This window comes from Melospiza georgiana, chromosome 9 (assembly GCF_028018845.1).
Source record: "Melospiza georgiana isolate bMelGeo1 chromosome 9, bMelGeo1.pri, whole genome shotgun sequence".
Classification (NCBI taxonomy): Eukaryota; Metazoa; Chordata; class Aves; order Passeriformes; family Passerellidae; genus Melospiza; species Melospiza georgiana.
In genome coordinates this window covers 5,441,278-5,463,095 of record NC_080438.1, presented here as the reverse complement: position 1 = coordinate 5,463,095, position 21,818 = coordinate 5,441,278, and the positions used below count along the sequence as shown (strand labels likewise).

The window sequence follows — 21,818 nt, the reverse complement described above, 5'->3', positions numbered from 1 at the left end:
CTTCTGTTAAATGCTTTAAAGTTAATTGAAGATGCTGGCTGGCCAAGAAAGGTTTTAAATTCTCTTTCTCAAAAAATCTGACTCACCTAACACCTCTTACAAGGACATGAGAGCTGGAGGCAAGACCATTTTGGGGCAGCTTCCAGTTGTTACCACTTTGTAACCTGTTTTTTTCAAAAGAAGAAAGTGAGAATAAAGACCCCAAGTATCCACCATCTGCAATTAATTTCCACAGAGAGAGTGGTTAAGTGCTGGAACAGGTTTTCCAGAGGGACTTGGGAATCTTCAATCCTTGCTTAGTTGAGTTGGTTGAGAATATCTTGGTTGAGAACATTTCCAGGCCCTGAAGCAACTTCATCCAGCTTGGAGTAAGCTCTGCTCTGCACTGGGGGTTGGATCAAAGACCTCTGCACATCCCTCCCAAAGTCAATCACCCCCCAACTCTAAAAAAAGCTGAAAACCTGACAGGAACCATTTGCTGAATTGGTGACTAATTAAAAAAAAATATTGACCACATGCTGTTTAAAAAAAACCAAACAAAATTACAGTAATTATATGCGACTTAATTTGTCAACTGTGAAGAGTTACCTGAAGGCAAGAAAATTAAGGGGATTAAAATAAGGAGCATTACCTCTTGTGACAAAGAGACAGAGGCAAAAAATTGCCATCAACTTGTGTTTATGAGCTGCTGTGTTTCTAATTAGGGCCAGACACCAAATTTGCATTTTATCTTGATTGAAACAGAATGAAAACTGAAAAAATAAAGGCAGCCAGTGTTAAACATCTTTCCCTGGTTCAATTCAAGGAGTAACCTTACAGCATTCAAAACAGATGCTTTTTTTCTTCTGTTTTAAAGATCTTGGCTTTGTCAGAGCAATTTCAATTTAAAAAACAGAGGATCTTCAAGTGGGGGGAGAGAAGGAATGAGCTCACCTGCCAACAGGCTGGGGTACCAGAGCAGCCAGGGCAGTTTGCAAAATAAATAAATAGGCACTGATAAACAAGGCAGAGGCTGGGGGAGACCCACACCTGAAAGCAGGGGAAGCAGGAAGAGCAAAGGTAATGGATCATCACACACATCAGCCTGCTTTGGAGAGGGCTGGCTGGGGAGGATGTCAGCACAGACACTCCACACCAAATTCTCTTAAAATGCAGCAAAATGGAAATCAAACTATGCTCAGTGGGATGTGTCAGACAGCTGCCATCAGGCAGAAGGAACCAATTTTGTTTTCTTCTGCCACAGTGACTCAGGTTACTCATACAAGGGAGAGCTGCAGGTAGCACTCCCAAGCAGGACACAAGCTGCTGTGCTCTCTTCTCTCCTCACTTTCCCCTGCACTGACACACCAGAAATCATGGAAGAAAACCAGAATGCAGCATTTGAGAACCACTGGAGCTCAGCATCACTTTTCTCCCCACAGGACACTCTCCAGATGCTACTGGTGGTGTGTCCCACATCCTCCTACCTTTGAAGGAGCACAGATGCCCCCCTAGAAACATGCACCAGCACTGAACCAGGACAGGACCTGTCCCCAGTTCTGCCACAAGGCTTCATCCTGCTTCTTTACTCATATCCTCAAGAGCATCCTTGCTCTTCTTCCCTGCTCTGTGCCCAAAAGGAGTGAGGAGATTACACAATCCTCCTGGGAAGTCAGAGTCAGCCTTATAACATGTGCAGGACAAGAGACCTGAGCAAAGTCCCTGCATCAATCCCAGCCCCTGTGGCATGAAGGAGACACATTCTGCAGTGAGTGAATGGAAGAGGATTCTGTTTGCAGAACAAAACACTTCCCACAGGTATCACTGTCTGCATTGCACCTCTGACACCATGGCAGGGAAAAGATGCCATGCCCACCAAATGCACTTGGGAGCTTAATGAATTCTGGCAGCAATCCTGACAGTTTAACCTGGTTGCTGCTCATGAGGACCATCTGCACCTTCTTACCTGCTCTGCTATCTTGCCAAGAAAGCAACAACAACTCTCAGCTTCATGGTTTATTCCCCCTCCATATGTACAATTAAGTGTATGCATGACCATTAAAAATAAGGCTACTTATATCATGGCTCTGAAACACATTACAAACCAACTCCATCCCCTCTCTTGTTCCAACATTCAAAATGCTTGGCTTCCATGGTGTGCAGAGAGGGGCAAACACAACCAGACCACACAGGTGATTGAGTGGTGCAGGGCTTTGGTAACTGGATCTGGAAGCTTCCTCCTCCAGCTGAGATAGTCACACACAGCCAGGTGAGTGGGAGGCAGATCTTCATCCCACGCTGTCTTGGCAAGCTCAGTCCAGGTCCCAGGAACTGCAGCTCCCTCATCTCAGCACCTTGCTGGTGGCCCACATGGACAGGAGGACAGCTTCATCCTCTCCTTTGGAACTGCCCCTTTGGGACAAGGAAGGGGTCTAAGGAGAGGAGGGAAGGGAAGGTGTCCTTCTCTTCTGGATGACTAGAGGACTTCAGTCTCCAGTGGTGTCAACCTCGGTGACATTTCTCAACATATAATGCATCTAAAAAAGAATTAATAAATCAAAGGAACAACAGAACTGTATCATGATGGGATTTCAAAGTGGATTGCTTGCATGTCCACGTAAGGCTTAGAGACTTTCCAGTGGGGAGGAAGAGTCCAGATGAAAGTAACTGGAGATGTGCAGCTGAGGACAGCCCTGTGCGCTCCTGTGAGCTCCCTTCACAAGAAAATCTGTTCTCTTATGCAACAAGACAATCTTCCAGCTTCAGCTTGTGGCTCAATAAATTTTATTATTCCTTTTTGTTTTTATTTAAAAGAATTTGTTTTCCTATCATAAAAATTAGACAACCATACCACCACCACTAGCAAAGTCTGTGGAGTTAATGTTGATGGCAGACAGCTTCCTGGTGTTACCAGTGCCTCAAAATGTCCTAGGAAGTCCAGAAATGGAAAAAAACCCAAACATGATCGTTCTGGGGAGGAACATCAAGGTGGTTTTGGTTTCTTGTCCCACTGTGGTTCCCAGATGAATACTGAAGCATATCAGCAGGACCAAGTACCTCATGCCTTGAGAGAAAACCCTTCATACCAGCTCCAGTACCTGGTTAGTAAGGAAGATGAGACATTTAGAATAGAAATATATGACATTTATAATTTCCTATGTCAGCATATAGATCTCTAAGACAGGACTGACCCTTCTATCTCATCTCCACCCCTTACCCTTTATTTACCAGCATGCAATAATATCCCACAGATGGGAAAAGCACTTGGCAAGTATCCCAATTTTGATGTCTGCTTGTGTGATGATAAATTAGCCACGAAGCAAAACCATCCACAGCTGCCTCATATCCCCTCATCTCAGTCACACAGCTCTTGGGAATCTTGTAACAGAGATCAGAGCTTTTGTCATCCCAGCCCTCTGTGCTCTTGTTTCCCTTGTGCAGGCTGGGATGGAACAGCAGCATCTGAAGGCATGGGCTAGAGACAGCACACAAAAGTGACTGTGGGGCTGCCAGAGTTTGCATGAACCTGATTTGGCATCCCTGGGAAAAGCTCTAGAGCTGTAGCTCATGGGTGATGCCCAGGATGGCATCTGTCCCCAAAGTGGGGTGGGTCTGGGCACACCCAGGCCTTTCCCAGACCATCCCACCTTCCTGCTGCCAAAGGCAAATGGAGATACCAGAGTTCTGACAGCCCTGGCTGTCTGCACATTGCTCTCTGTCTACCTTCTCTCATTAACAAGCAAAGTGCATGAGCAAAACCTCTCCTCTCTAATCACTGCACTTGCTGCTGGATTCACTTCAAAATATCAAAAGCTTCTGTGCATTTTGTCCATTTTCCTAAGGAGTAGCTGACCAAAGTAACTACCAACCAATTCCAAAACATGATATATAAACAAATCCCCTATGAATGAGAGGCTACAGCATCACATGCTGCAACAGCAGGAGTAACCCAGCTCCTTGTCTCCTAAAAAAGGGGGGGGAAAATCTTGACATGCAATTAAACACAGACCACTCAGGCCTCTCACCAGTCTTGTATTTTTGGTGATTTTCCCAGGTTCAGAGCAGCAGCTCTGGTAAGGCTCTAGAGAACTGCTACTGCCACAGGGATGTGAGGGACAATCAGGACCTCAGCCTCGTGACAGTGACAATGCAGTGTAAAACTCCGCACACAGCATGTAAATGCCTTTACCAGCAGCTCCAGAATGCTGCCAGGGGCTTGGGCTACAAGCTTAGGGCATTAAGCACCAAACCTAACAGCAAGGGGGAGGTCAGTGCTGCTGTGCAGAATGTGGGATAAAGTCCTGGATTTGGGCTGAGTTTGGCACTGCCTTGGGCACTGGTTTTGCTTGACGGACACAGACATAAAGAAGGACAGTCTTCTCCACAGACATTCATTTGACATTCCACAGATAGAAATACATTGAATAGACACTCTGGAAGACTTAATTAAAGAGCTGAGAACCTGGTACTGTGCACAGGGAAGGCTGATGCTTTCACAAAACCCTGTGCTGGCAGCTGCTGTCTGTTACCACCCGTCTGAGCACCAGAGTCAAAGGCAGGGAGCATCCCTGCTCATTTCAGTGCTGCTCCAGCCAGCTGCACACCAGGAGCTCAGCTTTCAGCCCTGCTGCCTCGGCAGCAGCCAGAGCACAGCCTTGGGTTAATGCTGGTGAGTTAACACAGCCTGTGCTGCCATGGGAGCCCCTCAGCCTCGGGAGGTGCCTGTGCAAGGCCCTCAGTGCTGCCAGGACCCCAGGGAGCAGCAGCAGCAGCAGGGGCTGGATGGCCACCAGCAACTCTTCCACACCTCACTGCAACTGGTCTCACTGTTGGGGTGAGCCCGCTCACTCCACTGTGTGCCACAGGCAAATACATCATTTAAATTGCAAACCTCCACAGCCAGGATGACCTCCTCTAATGGTTTCTCATGGGTGTTCAGTGTCTCTTACCTTGCTCTTTACTATCAACAGTTCAAGTGTTTAAATGCAAGATGTGTAAAATAACTTACCTTAATTGTACCCTGACTGTTAGCAGCAATAAGCACGTTGGACTCCTGGAAAAAAAAAAGAGGCACTATCAGAACCTGCCATTGCTTTTCCTCCCTCTTTTTTTTTTTTTTTTTGGATGAAGCAGCAGAGTAGTTATTTTTATCTTAAACATTAGAAATATATCTAATTTCAAAGGGATCAACTCTTCCTATACCCAAGATGCTTTCAAGGCTACAAGTCTTTATAAGTTACACTACCTTGAAGAATTAGAAAGCAATAATCCTTAGTGCTTGTACAGAGCTTTAAATCTCCAAAGCAATTTACAAACATGAATTAATTCTCATAGCCTCCCTGTGAGGTGGACTAATAAAAATAATGGTTATTTCATCTTTTGGCAGCACATGGACAAAGATCTCCAGCACCCTAACTAAACCAGCTAATCACCGTTACAAAACCCCTCTAGCTCCGAGGCCAAGAGGCTTCAGATGAGTAAAACAAAGAGGAGAAGAGATTAGAGAGCAATAGCAGATGCACCCAGTTTGAAAGGGAAGATAAACAGAGAGGGCTCCAGCCCTGCCTTAAGCAGAGAGGCAGCATCTATTTACCTCCTGCCAATTGATGGAGTTGCATTTGGAGATATCCTGCTTGACTGCAAATTAATGGTCTGCTGCATCAGTCAGGCAAGCCCCAGGCAGATGCTGGAGAAGAGAGAGCATCTTCTCTCCAGACTGCATTCCTCATGTGACCAGCAAGCACAGATGCACCCTCCCCAGCCAAAATCCTATCCAAAATACACACACAAGCACTGGGGTGCTGGCAAGAGCCCCAGAGATGTGGGGAGGAGCAGTGCTCCCAGAGGGGTGACCTGCAGCCATCCTCACTCCAGCAGACACACACGCTGTTGCACTGCCCACGGAGACCTGCTTTCTCTCAAGACAGCTGATATCTTCTCTGAGACACATTTTGAAATTTCTCTCACTGCTGCTCCCCATCCCCAGACAAACTTGCTGTAATTATCCCATGCTTAGCACATGCATTTTTAATGAACTCAGTGACTAGAACACGCCCTGCTGTGAAGGGAGTGGGAAGGCAGCTCAGCACAGCCCCTGTGCTGCCTCACCGTGAACTTCAGGACTTTGCACAGCCTCAGGATTTGGGACAAAGGAAGAAAAATCCCCTTCAGTGTGAAAATCCATTTATCAGGTAAGAATAGCCTTGTGGTGGACCACTGGGCAAACTGACACAGACAGATTTGTTCACCCTGGTACAATCATTAGAGGATTAGTTAAAACTCCTGATATCATCTCACTAATGATCCTCCAAGTCTAAGCTCCTGAAAAGAAAGTATATCCTCAAAGGAAGAATATACTGCAATTTCTTTTAATTTGGTGGCTAAGAATCTAATGCAGTGAACTTAGCTTCTGGTTAACCACATTAAAATCAAAACCCACTGTGGGGGGTTGATTTTAATATATATAAATATTATCTGGGCACTGAAACAGGGACCAGGATGCCTGATAGGATTTTGGAAGCAAATGAGAGGGACCAGCAGAAATCTACTGTGCAATGCAGGAAATCTGAACCCCTGAGTGCAGATGATGCAGGGTTTGAGTGATTCCTGTTTGCACTGTGAGTGACTGGCAATTCACCCTGCTGCTGCAGTCTGCTGGGGTGCCACTGGAAATGAACTCTGTTCCAATGAACAGTTTTACCTCCTAAATAAAATAAAAATGCCAGAGGGTAATTTACTCTCACTCCCTTGTTCTTCAGAAGCCCCTGGGTGCTGGGGTTTTTTTCAGCAGGGTCTGAGCTAATCACTGCTCTGCTGCTTTCATCCACAACCATGAGATGCAAACAGGAGCAGACAGCAGCAAAATTAGCACCAAATCTGTCACTGAACAGTGATTTGCTTGTTAAGGCACTCCAGCACTGCTTCTCCAGGAACACAGCTAAGTAACTTGTTTTTAATCCTCCAAAGAGACAATTCACTTCCTTTTGTGTAGCCTGTAAAACAATCAATACACTCAATGTGTTAAACACCTAGAGAAGACATGAAGTTGTTTAGATCTGCAGGTTTGTAGCTGTGTGCACATGAAACCAATCTTTTTGCCAGGACATGTAGGAATGGAAAGAAAAGCACCATCACCTCTGAACTGGCAGAACACCTATTTCCCCAAACACACTTCTGTGACTACCTGTAGCACTGAGGCATGAAAAGCAGGGCCTCACCATCCATTGTGGCTGCATGTTCTACTTCACCATCATCAATTTGTGTTGTGTTTTTGTGCAGGGCAAGAAGGTTTAAAGACTGGCCTTACTCATCCCTTCCATTTCTGCTGCTTGCAGGAGCCAGCAAATCCCAAAGCAGAGGCACTGGGAATGTGGGAGACCCAGCCCAAGTGAGTAATCCTGCTCTGAAGAAAGCAGTCATTAAAATGACTCTTCTACACATGAATCTTCTCCCATGAGAAGATTTTTTTGCACCTGCAGCCCCTCTTAGCAGGAGAGGCAGAAAGAACAAGCTGCTTTTGCTAAAAGAAGACTGAAGAAGAAAAATGAACAAACATAGCAAAGATTGATAGATTAAGGTTTACTGCCTGGCAAACAGAAGCATTTTGTTCTGTGTGGCTGCTAATCTCAACCATTAGAATCTTGGTCCTCTTAAGGCAATAGAAAAAAGCTCTGGGGACATCAAAATTATGCATCTTCTTGTCTTTTAGTGTTACATATGAATTTAAAAATCTAATTGGCAGAGGTGGGTGCATGTCAGGATTCATGTTAATATAGGGTGCAGCTCCAGAACTGCTCTAACATGCTCCAGGGCTGAAGTTCTGTGCCAAGAGCTATGAAAAAACTTCCTGCCTTTTTTTTTTTATTGGACTGCAGAGACACTATTAGGGGAAATCTGAAAGGCAGTTCCCTGACATGGGAAGGACTTGACACCATCACGAATCTCTGTTATCACACAGGCTGGATATTCACAAGGAGGTTCCATTATGGAAAATGAGGCAGTAAATTGGTCTTGAGTGCAAAGACAGACCTGACAGGAGCACCTCTGAACCTGACACATCCCTGTTTCTCCAGTCTGAATATGACTGCTGGACCCACAGTAATTTTAGAGCATTCCCCCATGGGATTTGAAGGGACTTTCACTGATTGCACCAAAAAAAAGAGAAATTTTTGCAGCACATTCTTGATGGCAATGAAAAACAAAATCAAGTTTAGGACCTTCCAGAGGATATGAGATACCTGCTAGAATCATCATTCAAAGGAATTATTCACCTGGTGACAGCTGGATTTTGAAGCACACTGATTTCCTTCCCTCCAAGATGAGCCCTATTTTGGATGGCCCTGGGGAAGCAATTTGTACAGGAAAGGAACAGAGGAGAATTAAAGTCTGCCTGACTGCTGCTATTCATGCAAGAGTAGTCAACATTAAGACAATCAGAAATGCTCTGGATGTTTTGTGAGGTTTGAAGAAACTCAGCTGAACAACTCAGAAGTTGTCAGAGCTGCTGCAGTGCAACAGGGACTCAATGACAGCTGAGGTTGGAGCTTTTCCACTCCTTTACATCCTTGTGTAAGAAAATCTTGCTGGGAGGAGAGGACACCAGATGAACAACTGGGAAACCACACACACATCTCCTTGAAGGGACACCCAGTGATACCCAAGTGGGCTCAGCTCCAGGGAGTGAGGAAAGGCTCTGGACAGACTCTCCACCCTCCAGTACCTTCAGGGAGTGAAGAAAAGCTGTGGACAGACCCTCCACCCTCCAGGGCTCCTCTCTGCTACTCCTCCTCACCAGTAAAGCTGCCTCACTGCAGCTGCACATCCCTCTCACCAGTGGGCTTGTGCAAAACCATAGCTGAGCATTTTAGTCTTCCTCTGTTGACATCAAACCTGTCCCAAAAGGGCTCAAAAGAGATGAGCACAAATCACTAGCAATTTTTTTTCCCTTGAATACAATCCTTACTGAGACTATTCCTCCCTTGTTATCCCACACATATCAATCCTTGAAGTGGAAATCAGAAGGAAAAGCTGAAGAGATCATTCCTTAGGATGGATGTGTTTCCAAGTTATATGTGCACATTTTTTCACATGAAGGACTGGAAATAATTTTTGGCTCTTTCACCATATTGTAAACAACTACAGGCCATAATATTTGCACTTCTTTGTTATGCCACTCATTCTACACAAATAAAGGAGATTTACCTCAAACTTCCAGCACAGCCATCACTCAGGTAAGCATCAATTTCCTGGATTTTCAGCTAGGTTTGTTCTATGGATTCAGAGCTAGGGTTCTTAAAGATCTTATTTTAAATTAACAACTTCTCACCTTCCCTCCCCAGCAGATGTTTTGGCTAACAAATGGCTGTGTTTCCAACACTTATTCCAAGGAGCTGGAGCCTAATTAAGCAAAGCTGTTGAATCAGTGGGAAAATCACTTGGGTGAGAAAGCTTGCACTCAATTGTCTTCTGTTATTTACAGGTAGAATAAAAGTATATAGTTGAACTAAATCTAGTGCTGTTTGTACAGAAACTCCATTATTTAAGTAAATTTACTCCTTCCTTACTGAAGGTAGCAACTATTACTCTGCTGCTGGCTTTTAGGATTGAACTGCAGGCTATCTGCAAGACATATTTCACCAAAACTTTTCCCATCAATGTCACACACAAAGTCTTTCTACACATCTAAATGTGCAAAAGTGGTTCCCCAATAGACCACCACTGCTTGACTGCTCTTCATCTTGTAATTAGCAGATTCTAATGGCTTTTCACTCTAATTCTCCTGAGCCCTGGTTATTTTCTTGCAGTATGACACAAATCAGCTTTTTGTTTTTGAAAGAAAATTACAAATTCTAACCCAGGAAACACAATTAAATGTCCAGTGTACAAAAATCAAGAGGTTTTGAAAAGCTGAACTGATTAGATCCCTTCCCAGTGGGACAATGTGCAATTTTTTTTTTCCCCATTCTTGTGATACAACTGTTACCAACGAAAGGTGCACAGTGGGTTGGTTGAAGTGGTGCACAACCCTCTATCCCTGTAAACCACAATTTGCTTTCTATGCCATCACACTCACCTAACATTAATCCCTTCTGAGCAAATGTAAAGGAATATTTATTATCTATACTGTGAACACCAGGCTCAAGCAGAAATTAATTACTTTACACCAAGTGTTTCTTTACAGAACAAGGTCTAACATATAAAAGATGCTATACCAAAATATTTTAGGAGCAACAACACCCAACTCTTTAGGTATTAAACCTGGAACAGAACATGCACACCTGAACTGTGTCTTTTAATCCTTAGAAACAGTATTTTTATCTAATTCTGAAGGTAATTCCTTTGTACACAGATAAAGCCTCTTTAGGCTTTAGGCTTATCTGGCCCCCAGCAAAAAGAAAACTCAATCCATGTGAAAAAGGCGCTGTCTGTGCTTCTTTCTAGATCCAGCTGCAAATACACAAATCTTTTGGGTTTTCAAGTTCACAAATACTACACAATTATACCCACCCAGCATAACAAGGATATTTCCTAAAATGTTAAGCCACAGATTTAAAGATTATGGCACTGCTTTGACTCACTTTCTGTAGAAGGACTTGCCTGCAATCATATACACATACATATAGTTTCTTCTTATGTCAGAATTCATGGGCACATTGGAAAGCTTTTTAGAAAAAAGTTTTCAAACAAATTAGTGTTTTCATCATCCTGCATCATGCAGAGTTTGCAGCTTCCACATCAAATGAATTGCATCTCACTAGGAAATCTGCCCAGGTAGAAATTCAGCATCTCCTTGAATCCCTTCCTTTGTTTTTCAGCAATTCCAAACTTTAATCTCTGTACCTGGGATGCCTTTATTCAAGTTTTCTGACACTTCCACATCTGGTATTTCTACCTGCAACTCAATACACATGACTACAGCTCTTTTTCCTACTCCCTGAAGCAATCTTCTCATTTTGGATTTTACAATGCATTTTTCTCCTTCTATTCAGATCCAACCCAGCAGAAGACAACACTGTGTAACTGGAAGCTTATTTGTTATCAGACATCCCCAGGTCTGTATTCACAGCTGAGGGGTGCCCTGAGGAGAGCAGCAAGGCTTGCTCCAATGACACACTCAAATAAGCAGTAAGCTGTCTCTCAGCCAAGTGAGAAACCCCTTCTTCTTAACATGCCCTTTTCATTCCTGCATGTAGCTCTCAAAAAACAATATCAACAAGGCAAATAAGTCAGGGCTAGAAGAAAATCGAAGTACACACATATCCAGTGCTGTACACAGCCATCAATTTCCTTGTTTCTATGCCATCTTCTGAATTCAAGATGGAAATGGAGGCCAATGAGGTTGATGGGGAGAAGGCAAAGAAAGCTCTGCAAAGGCAGGAGAGCCAGCCAGCAAAGCCCACCCCAGGTACTGCTGATATATTACTGCCTCTGCAATTTAGTCATTCTAGAACAAAACTGATATTGATGAGCATCTAATTTATTTAGAATCCAAGATGAGAAAATCTCATTAGACACTTATTATTCTGCATCTACTGCAAAGCAAGATCCACATCTACAACAGCTGCTGCACACTCCCCCATCAGGCAAGGCAGGAAAACATAAGTTAAAAACAAATTACTCTGGTGTTAACCCTGCACCTCCAAAGCACAAGTCTTCCCCTCCTCTCTGTGTAGGAATATTGAGTTCCACTGCCCATTTATCTGTGACAGGGTGTCTAAAGTTACTTGTTCCTATAGTCATAAATCCTGGGATATCAGATGCTCCCCATAAACAATGTGGTCAAGACCTTGAAGGAAATGGCAGCAGTATATAAATACAGCTTACAATAAGCATTCAAAAACCATATACATAAACATACAACAACATTAATATCAATATTGCTAAACCACAGGAAATGGCAAGGCATTACTTTAGTGAAGACAGCTTTTAGCATCAATTCTTTAAAGACTTAAAACTCCTAAATATTCATCTGACAACGCAATGCCATACACTGCTTGACAATTGCATGGTTTAAGACCTGCATTCCTCCTGCCAATGTCTCCCCCCTTTCCCTTCTATTGTTTGTTGCAGTCAGTCATTACATCATGCTGGAGGTGATGTATTTAATCTCTCCCTAGCCAAGGTCAGGCTGCCCTGCCCAGCAGTGCACTGCGGGGCAAAACCAAGCCTCAGGGTGTTATCATTAATATTGCCATTGCATATGCTCCCTTCCAAACTCACATCAGGAACAAAATACACAATCTGGAGAAACAGCCACCAATCTGCTGCATGAGAGTATTCACACATATCATCTAAATCTGGTACTTTTAGATTTTGATTTTGTGCAGACCAGTGGCAAACCATCAGGGATCAGAGCTGTAAACAGAAATCAGCAGAATGTGAAAAGGCTTTTCTGTTCAAGCTACCCTAAATTAGATAAGACAAGCAATCCACCCTACAAACACCAGAGCTGTGCAGCCCAGTCCCAAAGCACAGCAAGGACCACAGCTCCCAGCTGCTGCACTGGGAAGGAATGGATGCAGGGAGACTTATGAAGAGAAAGGTTTTCCCCCCAGAAGATGGCTGGGCACTGGAAGAGGGTCCTCAGGGAGGTGGTCACAGCAGCAAGCCTGACAGGGCTCAGGATGTGTTTGGACAACACTCTGAGGCATGTGGTAGGGTTGTCAGGGTGTCCTGTGCAGGGCCAGGAGTTGGACTTCATGATTCCTGTGGGTCCCTTCCAACTCATGATATTCTAGGATTCTATTCCAGCTGCTTGGTCCTCTTTAATTTGCAGCACACTCCCTTTACTCCTACTGTGAAAGGCAAACTTCCATCTGCTAAAGCCCTGCTTCAGATCAGATGGTTTTGTTGTGCCTCTTTCAAACTCATGGTGTGCTTCTCCCACCTCTCTTATCTTCTCTATTCTTCTTCCTTCGTCTTCCAAGTCAGTGATCTCTCTTCCAGCTCAACTGTACCTAACACTCCTCAGCTCCCTCTTTCAAATCATCTTCACACTTGAATCAGCAATTCTCTTACTTGTGCAAGAACACTTGGATCTTTCCAAGACCATCTGTCCCATATTCTTCAGGACTTTTATATTTCTGAGATCGTTGTCCCTGGCATAGCATTTCTCATCAAAACCTTACTTTCAGCACTCTGTTGTTGGTTTCAGCTGCCTCTTCCACAGTACTAGGTACATCTTTCCATCTCCTCTTCCTTCTCTAGTGAATTCACCTTTGACAATCCTGCTTACAGCAGTTTCCTCTCCTTTCCCAGTGTCATTTGCTTCAGTCTCTAAATAGCTGAATGATAACAGGCTTAAAATTGATCCAACCACCTTGATGTTAATATTTTAAATTATTAAGTCTTAGTTCTCTAATGCCAATAAATCATTTATATGTGCACATTTAATTAACAATCCAATCAGTAAAAACAACTTTGCATTCGCGCCCCATGTTTTATCAGAGGAACCAAAGACACATTACAACATTAATTAGGTGTAATAAATGCCCTGGTGAGGTAGTGAAATATTGTGGGGAAACAGAGGCAATACACTTGGTGGATTTGCCCAAGGTTAATCCAGATGTTCCCAAGGAGGTGTTAAACAAAAAGGGCAGGGGTGAAGGTTTAAATGAGGTTTAACTCTCTCCATAAGAATTCCTGTTGGAACTGTAGTATTTACTTATTTGCAGTTGCATTCTTTTCCAAAAAAAAAAAACCTTTGAGGCACAAACCACTGCCATCAAGCATGCTGAAAACCAGCCCTAAATTGTGACAGGCAGTCATGGTCCAACATCATCCCCAGCTGGGGGTTTTGAAGGACACTTTATGACCTTCCCACAGCACAGTTCCCACCTCCAGAGACACCTGAGCTCAGGGGATGCTGGACCCTCACCTGCTGCTCTGAGGTCCTAGATGTATATGTCTGGTAGCTCCAGGTGCTTCAACAGCTCAACCAGCCCATGGGGAATTTCATACCAAGTATGCCTAAATGACCCAAGCTAACTTCTGGAGACAGGTCTTGCAGCTGTGTAACTGATGGGTTACATGCTGGCCACTGCTAGTGGGATAGACTGGGAAAAAAACCTTCCTAAACCCCTCACATGACACCATCTCTTCAAGGCAAAAGTCGAAGAACAGAATAATTCATGCATCACAACCAGAGATGGTGGCAATAAATACAGGAAGATGGGTTAATCACAGGTGATGTCAGGAATGATGAAGGGACCAAGCTGAGCCAGGCTGGTTGGGTCAGAAAAAGGGAAACACTTTGGCAGAAATTCATGAAATCAATTTATTTAAAACTGATAATGGATACCTACTCTGCTACTGTTCATTTTATATGGTTGGCTGTCAACAATCTGGGGCAGCCAAGCTGTCTGGGCAACACTAACATGGTGGGGTGACCAGGCTGGAAGCCAGGAGCCCACCAAAGCCAGTCTGTCACTCCCCTCCCTCAGCTGGACAGAGGAGACAAACAGGCTCAGAGTCAAGATGGGGACAGGCAGAGATCACTCTCCAATTACCATCACAGGCAAAACAGGCTCAACTTGGGGCAAATCAAATCAGAGTACAATAATGAGAAATAAAATCTTAAAAACACCTTCCCCCCACCCAGTCCTTCTTCACAGGCTTAGCTTCACTCCTGATTTTTTCTATCACTTCCCCCTCAGGGACAGAGAGGGACAAGGAACTGGGACCACAATCAGCTCATCACATATTGTCTCTGCCATTCCTTCACTCCTCAAGGGGAAGAGTCCCCAAGCTCTAGGTCTCTGCTCTCTGTCCTCCATGGCAGCAGGGAATTTCCCTGTGCCTGGAGCAGCTTCTTTCTCCCCCTCCTTCTTCACAGAGCTCTGGGTCTGCAGCAGAATTGTTTCTCACATATTCTCACTCCTCTCTCCCTGCTGCAGTTGTGCAGTATTTCCCTCTCAACTCATCCTAAGTACATTATCCCAGAGGTGCTGCCAGCACTGCTGATGGGCTCAGCTTTGCTCAGCACTGCGTCCATCTTGGAGCTGGCTGGCATTGGCTCTGTTGGACAGGGAGGAAACTTTGGGAAAGTTCTCACAGAAGCCACCCCTTCACCCCAAACCTTGCCACACAAACCCACCTAGTACATCTCATCTCTGGCAGGTTGTAGCTTTTTTGCCCCATTCTAATGAAAACCACCTCCACTCCCAAGTCTGATCTGACATAGATAATCAAAAAAGGGACAGCCTGAATTGTTCCATTTTTAGTTTCTATGCTTTATCTGTAATAACATCCCTTAAACATACCCAACCATTTTTAAGTGGGACCCCACCACCAAACCAAAGCCAAATCCTGATACAACAGCATCCTAAACCAACCAACTTGGAAAGTTCTGGACATGCATTTAAATCCTGACCATTGCATTAGTGGGTCTCAAAATAATGTTGCGGGGGGACTTGAGTGCTCAATAAACACATTAACTCTCCTAAATGTTTTGCTTATGCCAGCTGGAAAAGAAGGATGATGGTTTCACTGCATCTGCAAGCTTTCTAATTGTGTTAGTGGATGGGCCAGAAGTCTGGCAGCCATGGAAATCTTCATTTCTCGTTAGGCCAAGAACAGTATATTTAATAGCAACAGGAATAGAGTCCCAGTTCCAAGTGTCAGCACTCAGGGTGCTGTCTGAGGCAGGGAACAACGGCAGATGTTCAAGCTGAGGCTGCAGGCAGGGAGTGTGGGGAATTACACATCTGTGGGGAAAGCAGGGCTACAGCAATAGGAAGAAACACAGCAGGAAAGCAAAAATATCTCATCCCTGGAGGCTGCTTCCACCCAAAGGGCTGCAGGCTGCTTGGTGGTAAGAACAGACAAGAGAAGGATTCCTGCAAGGTGGCCTAGCTTGTAGCTGCATAAACCACTATTTATATAAAAGATACATTTATAAATTTTTTCCTTTTATTTTCTATGCAACACACATGAGCCATAGAAGTGACCTCCACCAGGACCTGGTGAGATAAAAGAAATGATAAATGGTTTCTTGTGGAGAAAACTCAAGGCACAAACATTAACATTAGCACACAGAGAAGCTTCATGAAATTATACCTATACTAATGCTATTTATAATATATGCTGATTTGGGAAAAAGGACTTTGATTTGAGGAGTGAAAGTTTAATTAAGGTAAAACAAAAATTTCCATTAATCTTGATAGAATTCACAGTCTGCTGCTCTCCTCCACCATCCACTTCAGCTAATGCTATAACAGGATCAAGAGCAGCCCAAAGTACCTGAAACCTCCTGCAGTGCAGACAAGGCTGGGCAAGCTGGACCAGAGCACGTGGCCCTCCCCAGGCTTGGGAAATAGGACACTTTGTCCCCTCAAGGTATTGCTCCAAAATGCCCTGAGTGCAGTTTTCACCAGCCAGGACACACAGGAAAATGAAGAAGGGATGTTGATAAACTTGAGAATGGCAAAGAAAAATGGCCAGAGCCTAAGACCTGCAGGCAGGTTCTGATAGCATGCATCTCATGTCACAAGCACAAGTTTTCTCTTGAGCAGCCAAAATTCCAGTGATACGTAAATCTTCTCCCTGGGTGAATTCAAGTCATAGAGTTTGTATTAAAAACATTTCCTTTCTTCTGTTCCCACAGTACAGGTAAGGCTGGGGCAGCAGAGCAGGGTATCCTCCCCAGCCAGCAAAGCCATCTCCTACACACCTGTGGCCAGGAAGGGGTTTAGGGCTGGCTTGGCTCACTGCCACTGAGGGCTCTGTAAATCTATTATAACTGTATGGAAGAGGGAGCTGACCTGAACTGTGGCCAGGTCATGCCTGCAAAGCTCTTTGGAAGACAGGGATCTTTGCTTTGTACAGTGAAAGATGCTGGGATCTCTGAAAGAAGATATTTCAAAGCCATTTTTGCACGTCAGTTTTCAAAGTAAAGCCACAATGCAAACTACCAGCTTTCATGACAAAATTGTATGGTATTGATAAAGACAATACAGTAAATTGCATTTTAATAACGTACATAAAAAGTGAAGAACTTCATTAAACAAAACCATGCAGAGTATAGATGATACACATGAAGTTGCTTTCAATATCCCACTCCTGATGGCTTCCTCATTGTATTTATCTGAGGGGAGAAGGGAGTGAGAAGACAGCTGTGCCTTAAGCACCAAGAATGATGAGAGTACAGCTTTATAGCTTTAGTACAATAAATGCAAAGCATGGCATATTCCCTGCTTCATTCTGCAGAATGAACTATTCAAAAGATAATAATGAACTTTGCATCATCTAGAGGACTCAATTGTGCCTTCTGCCTGCTTCCCTAATCTCAGCCATCTAAAACACTCCTGAATCCAGGAGCATGAGGGAAACCAGCAACTAAAATGTATCCAAGAAGTCAGAAATCACTGGATCATTCAGGTGTAGAAAAGCATTTTAGATTTGAAAACTAAGGATGTGAAAAGAACAAACAAGGAAACCCTCCAAGGACTGAGATTAAAGTCAGAAGCAAATACAGGATGTCTTAAGACAAGTTCATTGATTGTGAAAGGGAAAAAAATATCCAAACTCAACACACAATTCTAGACAATACTAGACAGAAATTGTCTATTCTTTCATTCACCTTCCAACTTTCCCTCTCCTCAATTTGCTCATTCACCTCCCTGCAACTCACCCTCCCCAAAGGAATACCAGGAGGCAGCCCCTGAATTCTAATGGCATTTGCTATTCCACTAAATCCCATAGATCTAAATGGGCAAAATTAGCTGAATTCACCTATCAGGCATTCTCCACAGTACTAGAGAAGGCACCTGAAGCTGTAAGATGGGCTTTCTTTTGTTTACAGCTTTTAAATAATTCAGAGAGGAGCTGTCAAGTTGAATCTGCAAAGCTCCCTTGACTTTGGACTTGTGCTATCAGACTGCTTGCCTATTGTTTATAAAGACAAAAAGGAAAACGTTACAGGATCATATGTCTGCACGGGAGGGGAGTCAAGGACTAGGAGAACAAGGGCTGTCAGGACAGAAGTCATAAAAAATACAGATGGGAAAGCAAAAGTAGGCAGTAGGTGAAATACAGATGTACCAGCAAAGCAGCAAGAGCCAGTTGCCAGTTTGGCTGTGCTATAAATACACAATGCTTGCAGTTTCTTGTGGAATATGAAGTCATCCTTTAAAAACGAAAGCCCCAAATGCAAATGGTAACTTTAATTAGCAATTAAAAGCCCAACTTCCCAGCTATACAATTGCAGCTGCCTCTCCCAGATCTGTCTCACTTCTGCAAACCCATGACAGCTGTCAGGCAGAGGGCCAGCACTTAATAATCATTCCCAAACCTCAAACAGCACAATTCCATCCTTTCTTTCCTTTTTTTTCTGGGCTCTTTGGGCAGACAAAGATTTACTAGGTCCTACCTGGGGACACTAGCAAACCACAGGTGATGGCCCTTGGCATCCCAGGGAGTTCATACATTTCAAGGTGCCTTTTAGAATTTTTATTTTTAAGCGACTCTGTGGCATGCACAGTTCTGATGGGGTTTTGCAGAGTCATTTTCAATCAAAGCTGCAAACCTGACTTTAAAGCAAATGACTGTTTCTTGAAGCAGCAAGAATGGAGAGGGGAGGGAAATCTCAGGACATGCAGCCTGCTCCACTCAAGCACATCCCTCCAACCAGAATGCAATCACCTTTACAGCCAGTTTGCTAAACCTAACAAGAACTTTTTTAAAAGAGCATTTTAATACAAAACCCAATAACTATGATTACAGTCTTGCTCTAAGCTACTGAGCTGGATTAACACTTGGCAATTATCCTTAGCTGTGGATGCTGCAAACAAAATCCTGCCCAAGGGCTGTCCCCACGTGGTGGGACATGGCAGCTGAGGATGCTGCAGGAGCTCTCCCATTGCAGGATAACACATGTGTAAGGAGGGGAACGATCTGATTTAGCTGGCTGTCCTAAAGCAGACAGAGACCTCCATTTTGCTCTAGGAAGACTGCAACAGTGGACAAAAAAAATGTTTATTTTGCCCATGACCAGTCCCAACTGGTCCCAGCAGCTTCCAGTCCTAGCAAATGTCATGATTACACCAGCTTGTTATACACTGTCTTTTATCCTGGGCTCCTGACTGTATCAAATCCTAAATGAAACATGACGTAAGGCATGCTAATAAGCCAAAGAAGAGAGGATTCACATAATAGGAAAATATCATTAAGTGGAAAAGTTTAACTCAGAAGGTCAAAATTATTCTAACCAGAAGAAAGAGATGCTGCATGGGGCACACTCACAGGCCCCAAAGCCTTAAATGTGGCACGGACAGTGCCTTTCCTACTCACTCAGTGACTGCCAGCCAACAGCACAGCCTGGAGCTGCAGTGCCATTAATAATTCCCTAAATTTCTTGGCCTTGAATACACTCCTAAACTCCAGGAACAGCTTGCCAGTGTGCTGCCTGCAAGACTACCTACAGCAAGATGCTGCTTCACCACTCCTTGACCCATCCCCTTTTCTTAAAAATTATTTTAAATAAGGTATATGCATCTGAAATAAGCAATGCCAGCTCCCAAACTTTACTGGTATAAGTCTGTGCTCAGGTAAGAGCCCTAAAAGGAACACAGGGGCTGTTGAGTTTCCATGTCCCAGCCTGGAAATCCTTTAACTGCTTCCCCCCCATGGTCTCTGCTTGGCCTCAAAGAGCAAAATCCAGTTGATATCATAACTCCATTCCAGGCTGTAACTGGAGATTTAGGATGATCTTACAGGTGTACACACTTCCTGGCAGAATACAAGAGGTTAAAAACAGACTGTAATTTTTGAAAGCATGTTTTTGTTGGGGCTAGCAGCAAAGGGGAGCAGTGGATCACACTGTGGCTCTGCTGCCCAGTGCTGGAGCTTGTCCTCCCCTGGGTTCTCAAAGAGGAATCAAAGCTGCATTAAGGAACTTCATCTGTCAATCCATCCTGCACAAACTCAGGAGCAGCTCAGTTTATGGCAGAAATTAAAGCCAACAGAGGCTTTTGCAAGTCGAGCAAGCCTTTTTACAGCACACCAAAGTAATTTCTAGCTAATAATCAAAACAGATTTAACCCTTTCTGTACTACACCACCTAACAACTTTATTCCAAAAGCCAGAAAGCATTTCACTTTCTAATGAGCCAGCAAATGAGTAAAAGCATCTCTCTTTGTATAATGTACTCACAAGCAACTCTCTCATGCTTGTGATTTCTCAGCACTGTGAGGCTGAAGTGAGATCTGGGTAATGTTCTACATCACTGTTTAAGAGCAATTCAATCATCTTTGTTCTGGATTAAGTCTTGCTCCCGATTAAATTTAACAGAGCAATGAATAGGAAATCCATGACTTGGGAAGTAGGCAGATTTTATCTTTAAACCCAATTCACAAGTAAAATCATCTCTCTCACAATAGATAATTCTCCTAGTGTTCAAGTTATTTTCACACAGTGGCTATAAAAAAATTATCTCTAGATATCTGAAATGGAAATGACTATTTTTAATGCTCCCTGTCACTCTGAATGCATGCTAAGACTAACAATACTGCATCAAAAAGAAGAGCTCAACAATCACAAAATCCATTAAGCTACCAATGACTAATAGAGAAAAAAGGAAGTTGAAAAAGACTCAAGTATATAAAGAATTACCTACTGGGATTACAGGGGTGAACAAAATCCCTTGTGTTGCACTACAGCACTTCTGTACCCTTCAGCTACATAAACATTAGAATACAAACCCCACCTTTGCTGACAAAGGGTGAGGGAAGACAAACACTTCTGGCATTTGATTTCTTTTTTTTTTTTTTTTTTAGCTAATCTGCTTCATCCTCCCTTGATTTTAGACTTTGTTTCTGAAGAGTTGCTGCTGTTGACTCATTCCTCAACAGACACCACAGAGCTGAAGCACCTGGTATGTACTCTGCTTTTCTCTGAGCCTGATGATGCTTAAAATGTTCCAGAGCAGAGATGGGGAGAAATAGAGGACAACATACAGGGGACATAAGAAAATAAAAATGACTGTTCTCTGTCAGGATTTCACAACCTCTTTCTTATCACAGCAAACTTGCATGTAGAGCTATGAACAGCAGGAGAAAAGCTCCCACAAAGAGCTCATGATCAAAGAGCTCCTGCCCTACCTAAACCACCCAAGAAGAGATACAGGACTGTATCATGAAATGGCCTCTAAAATAAACAAAGCCACACACACAGCACATACACAGTATGTGTTTGTGGGGATAAGGAGACAGAGACACTGGCATTTGGTGTCACATTCATTACTTCATTAACTTTGATATGTGATGAGCTGGGCTCAAATTTCACATTCATGTGTTACCTGAAATCAATACAGAAGCCTCAGCCAGACTGAAAGTATATTATAAATTTCCAATCTGTTTGCAAAGAAAAACACAGAAACTTAAAAAACCTATATGATAAAAGAGTTTTCTTAACTCCCCATCTCACTCCAGAATGGATAATTCACAGGTTCACAATGAATAGCAAAATCCAAAAATTTACTGGCGGGCTGAAGAGGAGACTGTCCTTGTTCCTGTTGCCATGCTCAGACATCTCTGCTGTTTAGGGAAAACCAAAGGGAATTATGAGAGGAAGAGGAGGGGTGGCAGCAGAGGTGGCCAGGAGGCATAGAAAGGGACTGAGTTCACATTCAGGATATGCTGGGAAAGATGCGGCCAAATTGCATCCCTTCACCTGTAACAGTACATTCAGAAACATTTATCTGAAAGCAATCTCCAAAGCAGTATTTTTCTTAAACCTCTGAGCCTTTGTTTACTTTTGGAAAGCTAAATATGTATATTATTCTTATGTTTTGAAACAAAGAAAACGCCCAAGCTCCCAATGCTGGCTGCTGCCTGTTATAACAG

The 21,818-nt window shown here is 43.5% G+C and overlaps 1 protein-coding gene and 1 non-coding gene across 2 annotated transcripts in view; both read right to left on the bottom strand.

The window, feature by feature from the left end:
- Positions 1-1,982: 1,982 nt before the first annotated feature.
- The window catches only part of COP1 (COP1 E3 ubiquitin ligase), a 124,972-nt gene continuing 105,136 nt past the window's right edge, over positions 1,983-21,818 (bottom strand). Inside the window, exons 19-20 of the mRNA XM_058030602.1 lie at positions 4,988-5,032; positions 1,983-3,077 (exon numbers count right to left, since the gene is read on the bottom strand). Coding sequence (XP_057886585.1) covers positions 3,060-3,077; positions 4,988-5,032 — 63 coding nt within the window. The 3' untranslated portion in view covers positions 1,983-3,059. The remainder of the gene's footprint in view (positions 3,078-4,987; positions 5,033-21,818) is intronic.
- LOC131087256 (small Cajal body-specific RNA 3) lies at positions 18,851-18,987 on the bottom strand. Its single transcript, XR_009114868.1, has one exon. It is a non-coding gene; the product is annotated as a small Cajal body-specific RNA 3 (non-coding RNA).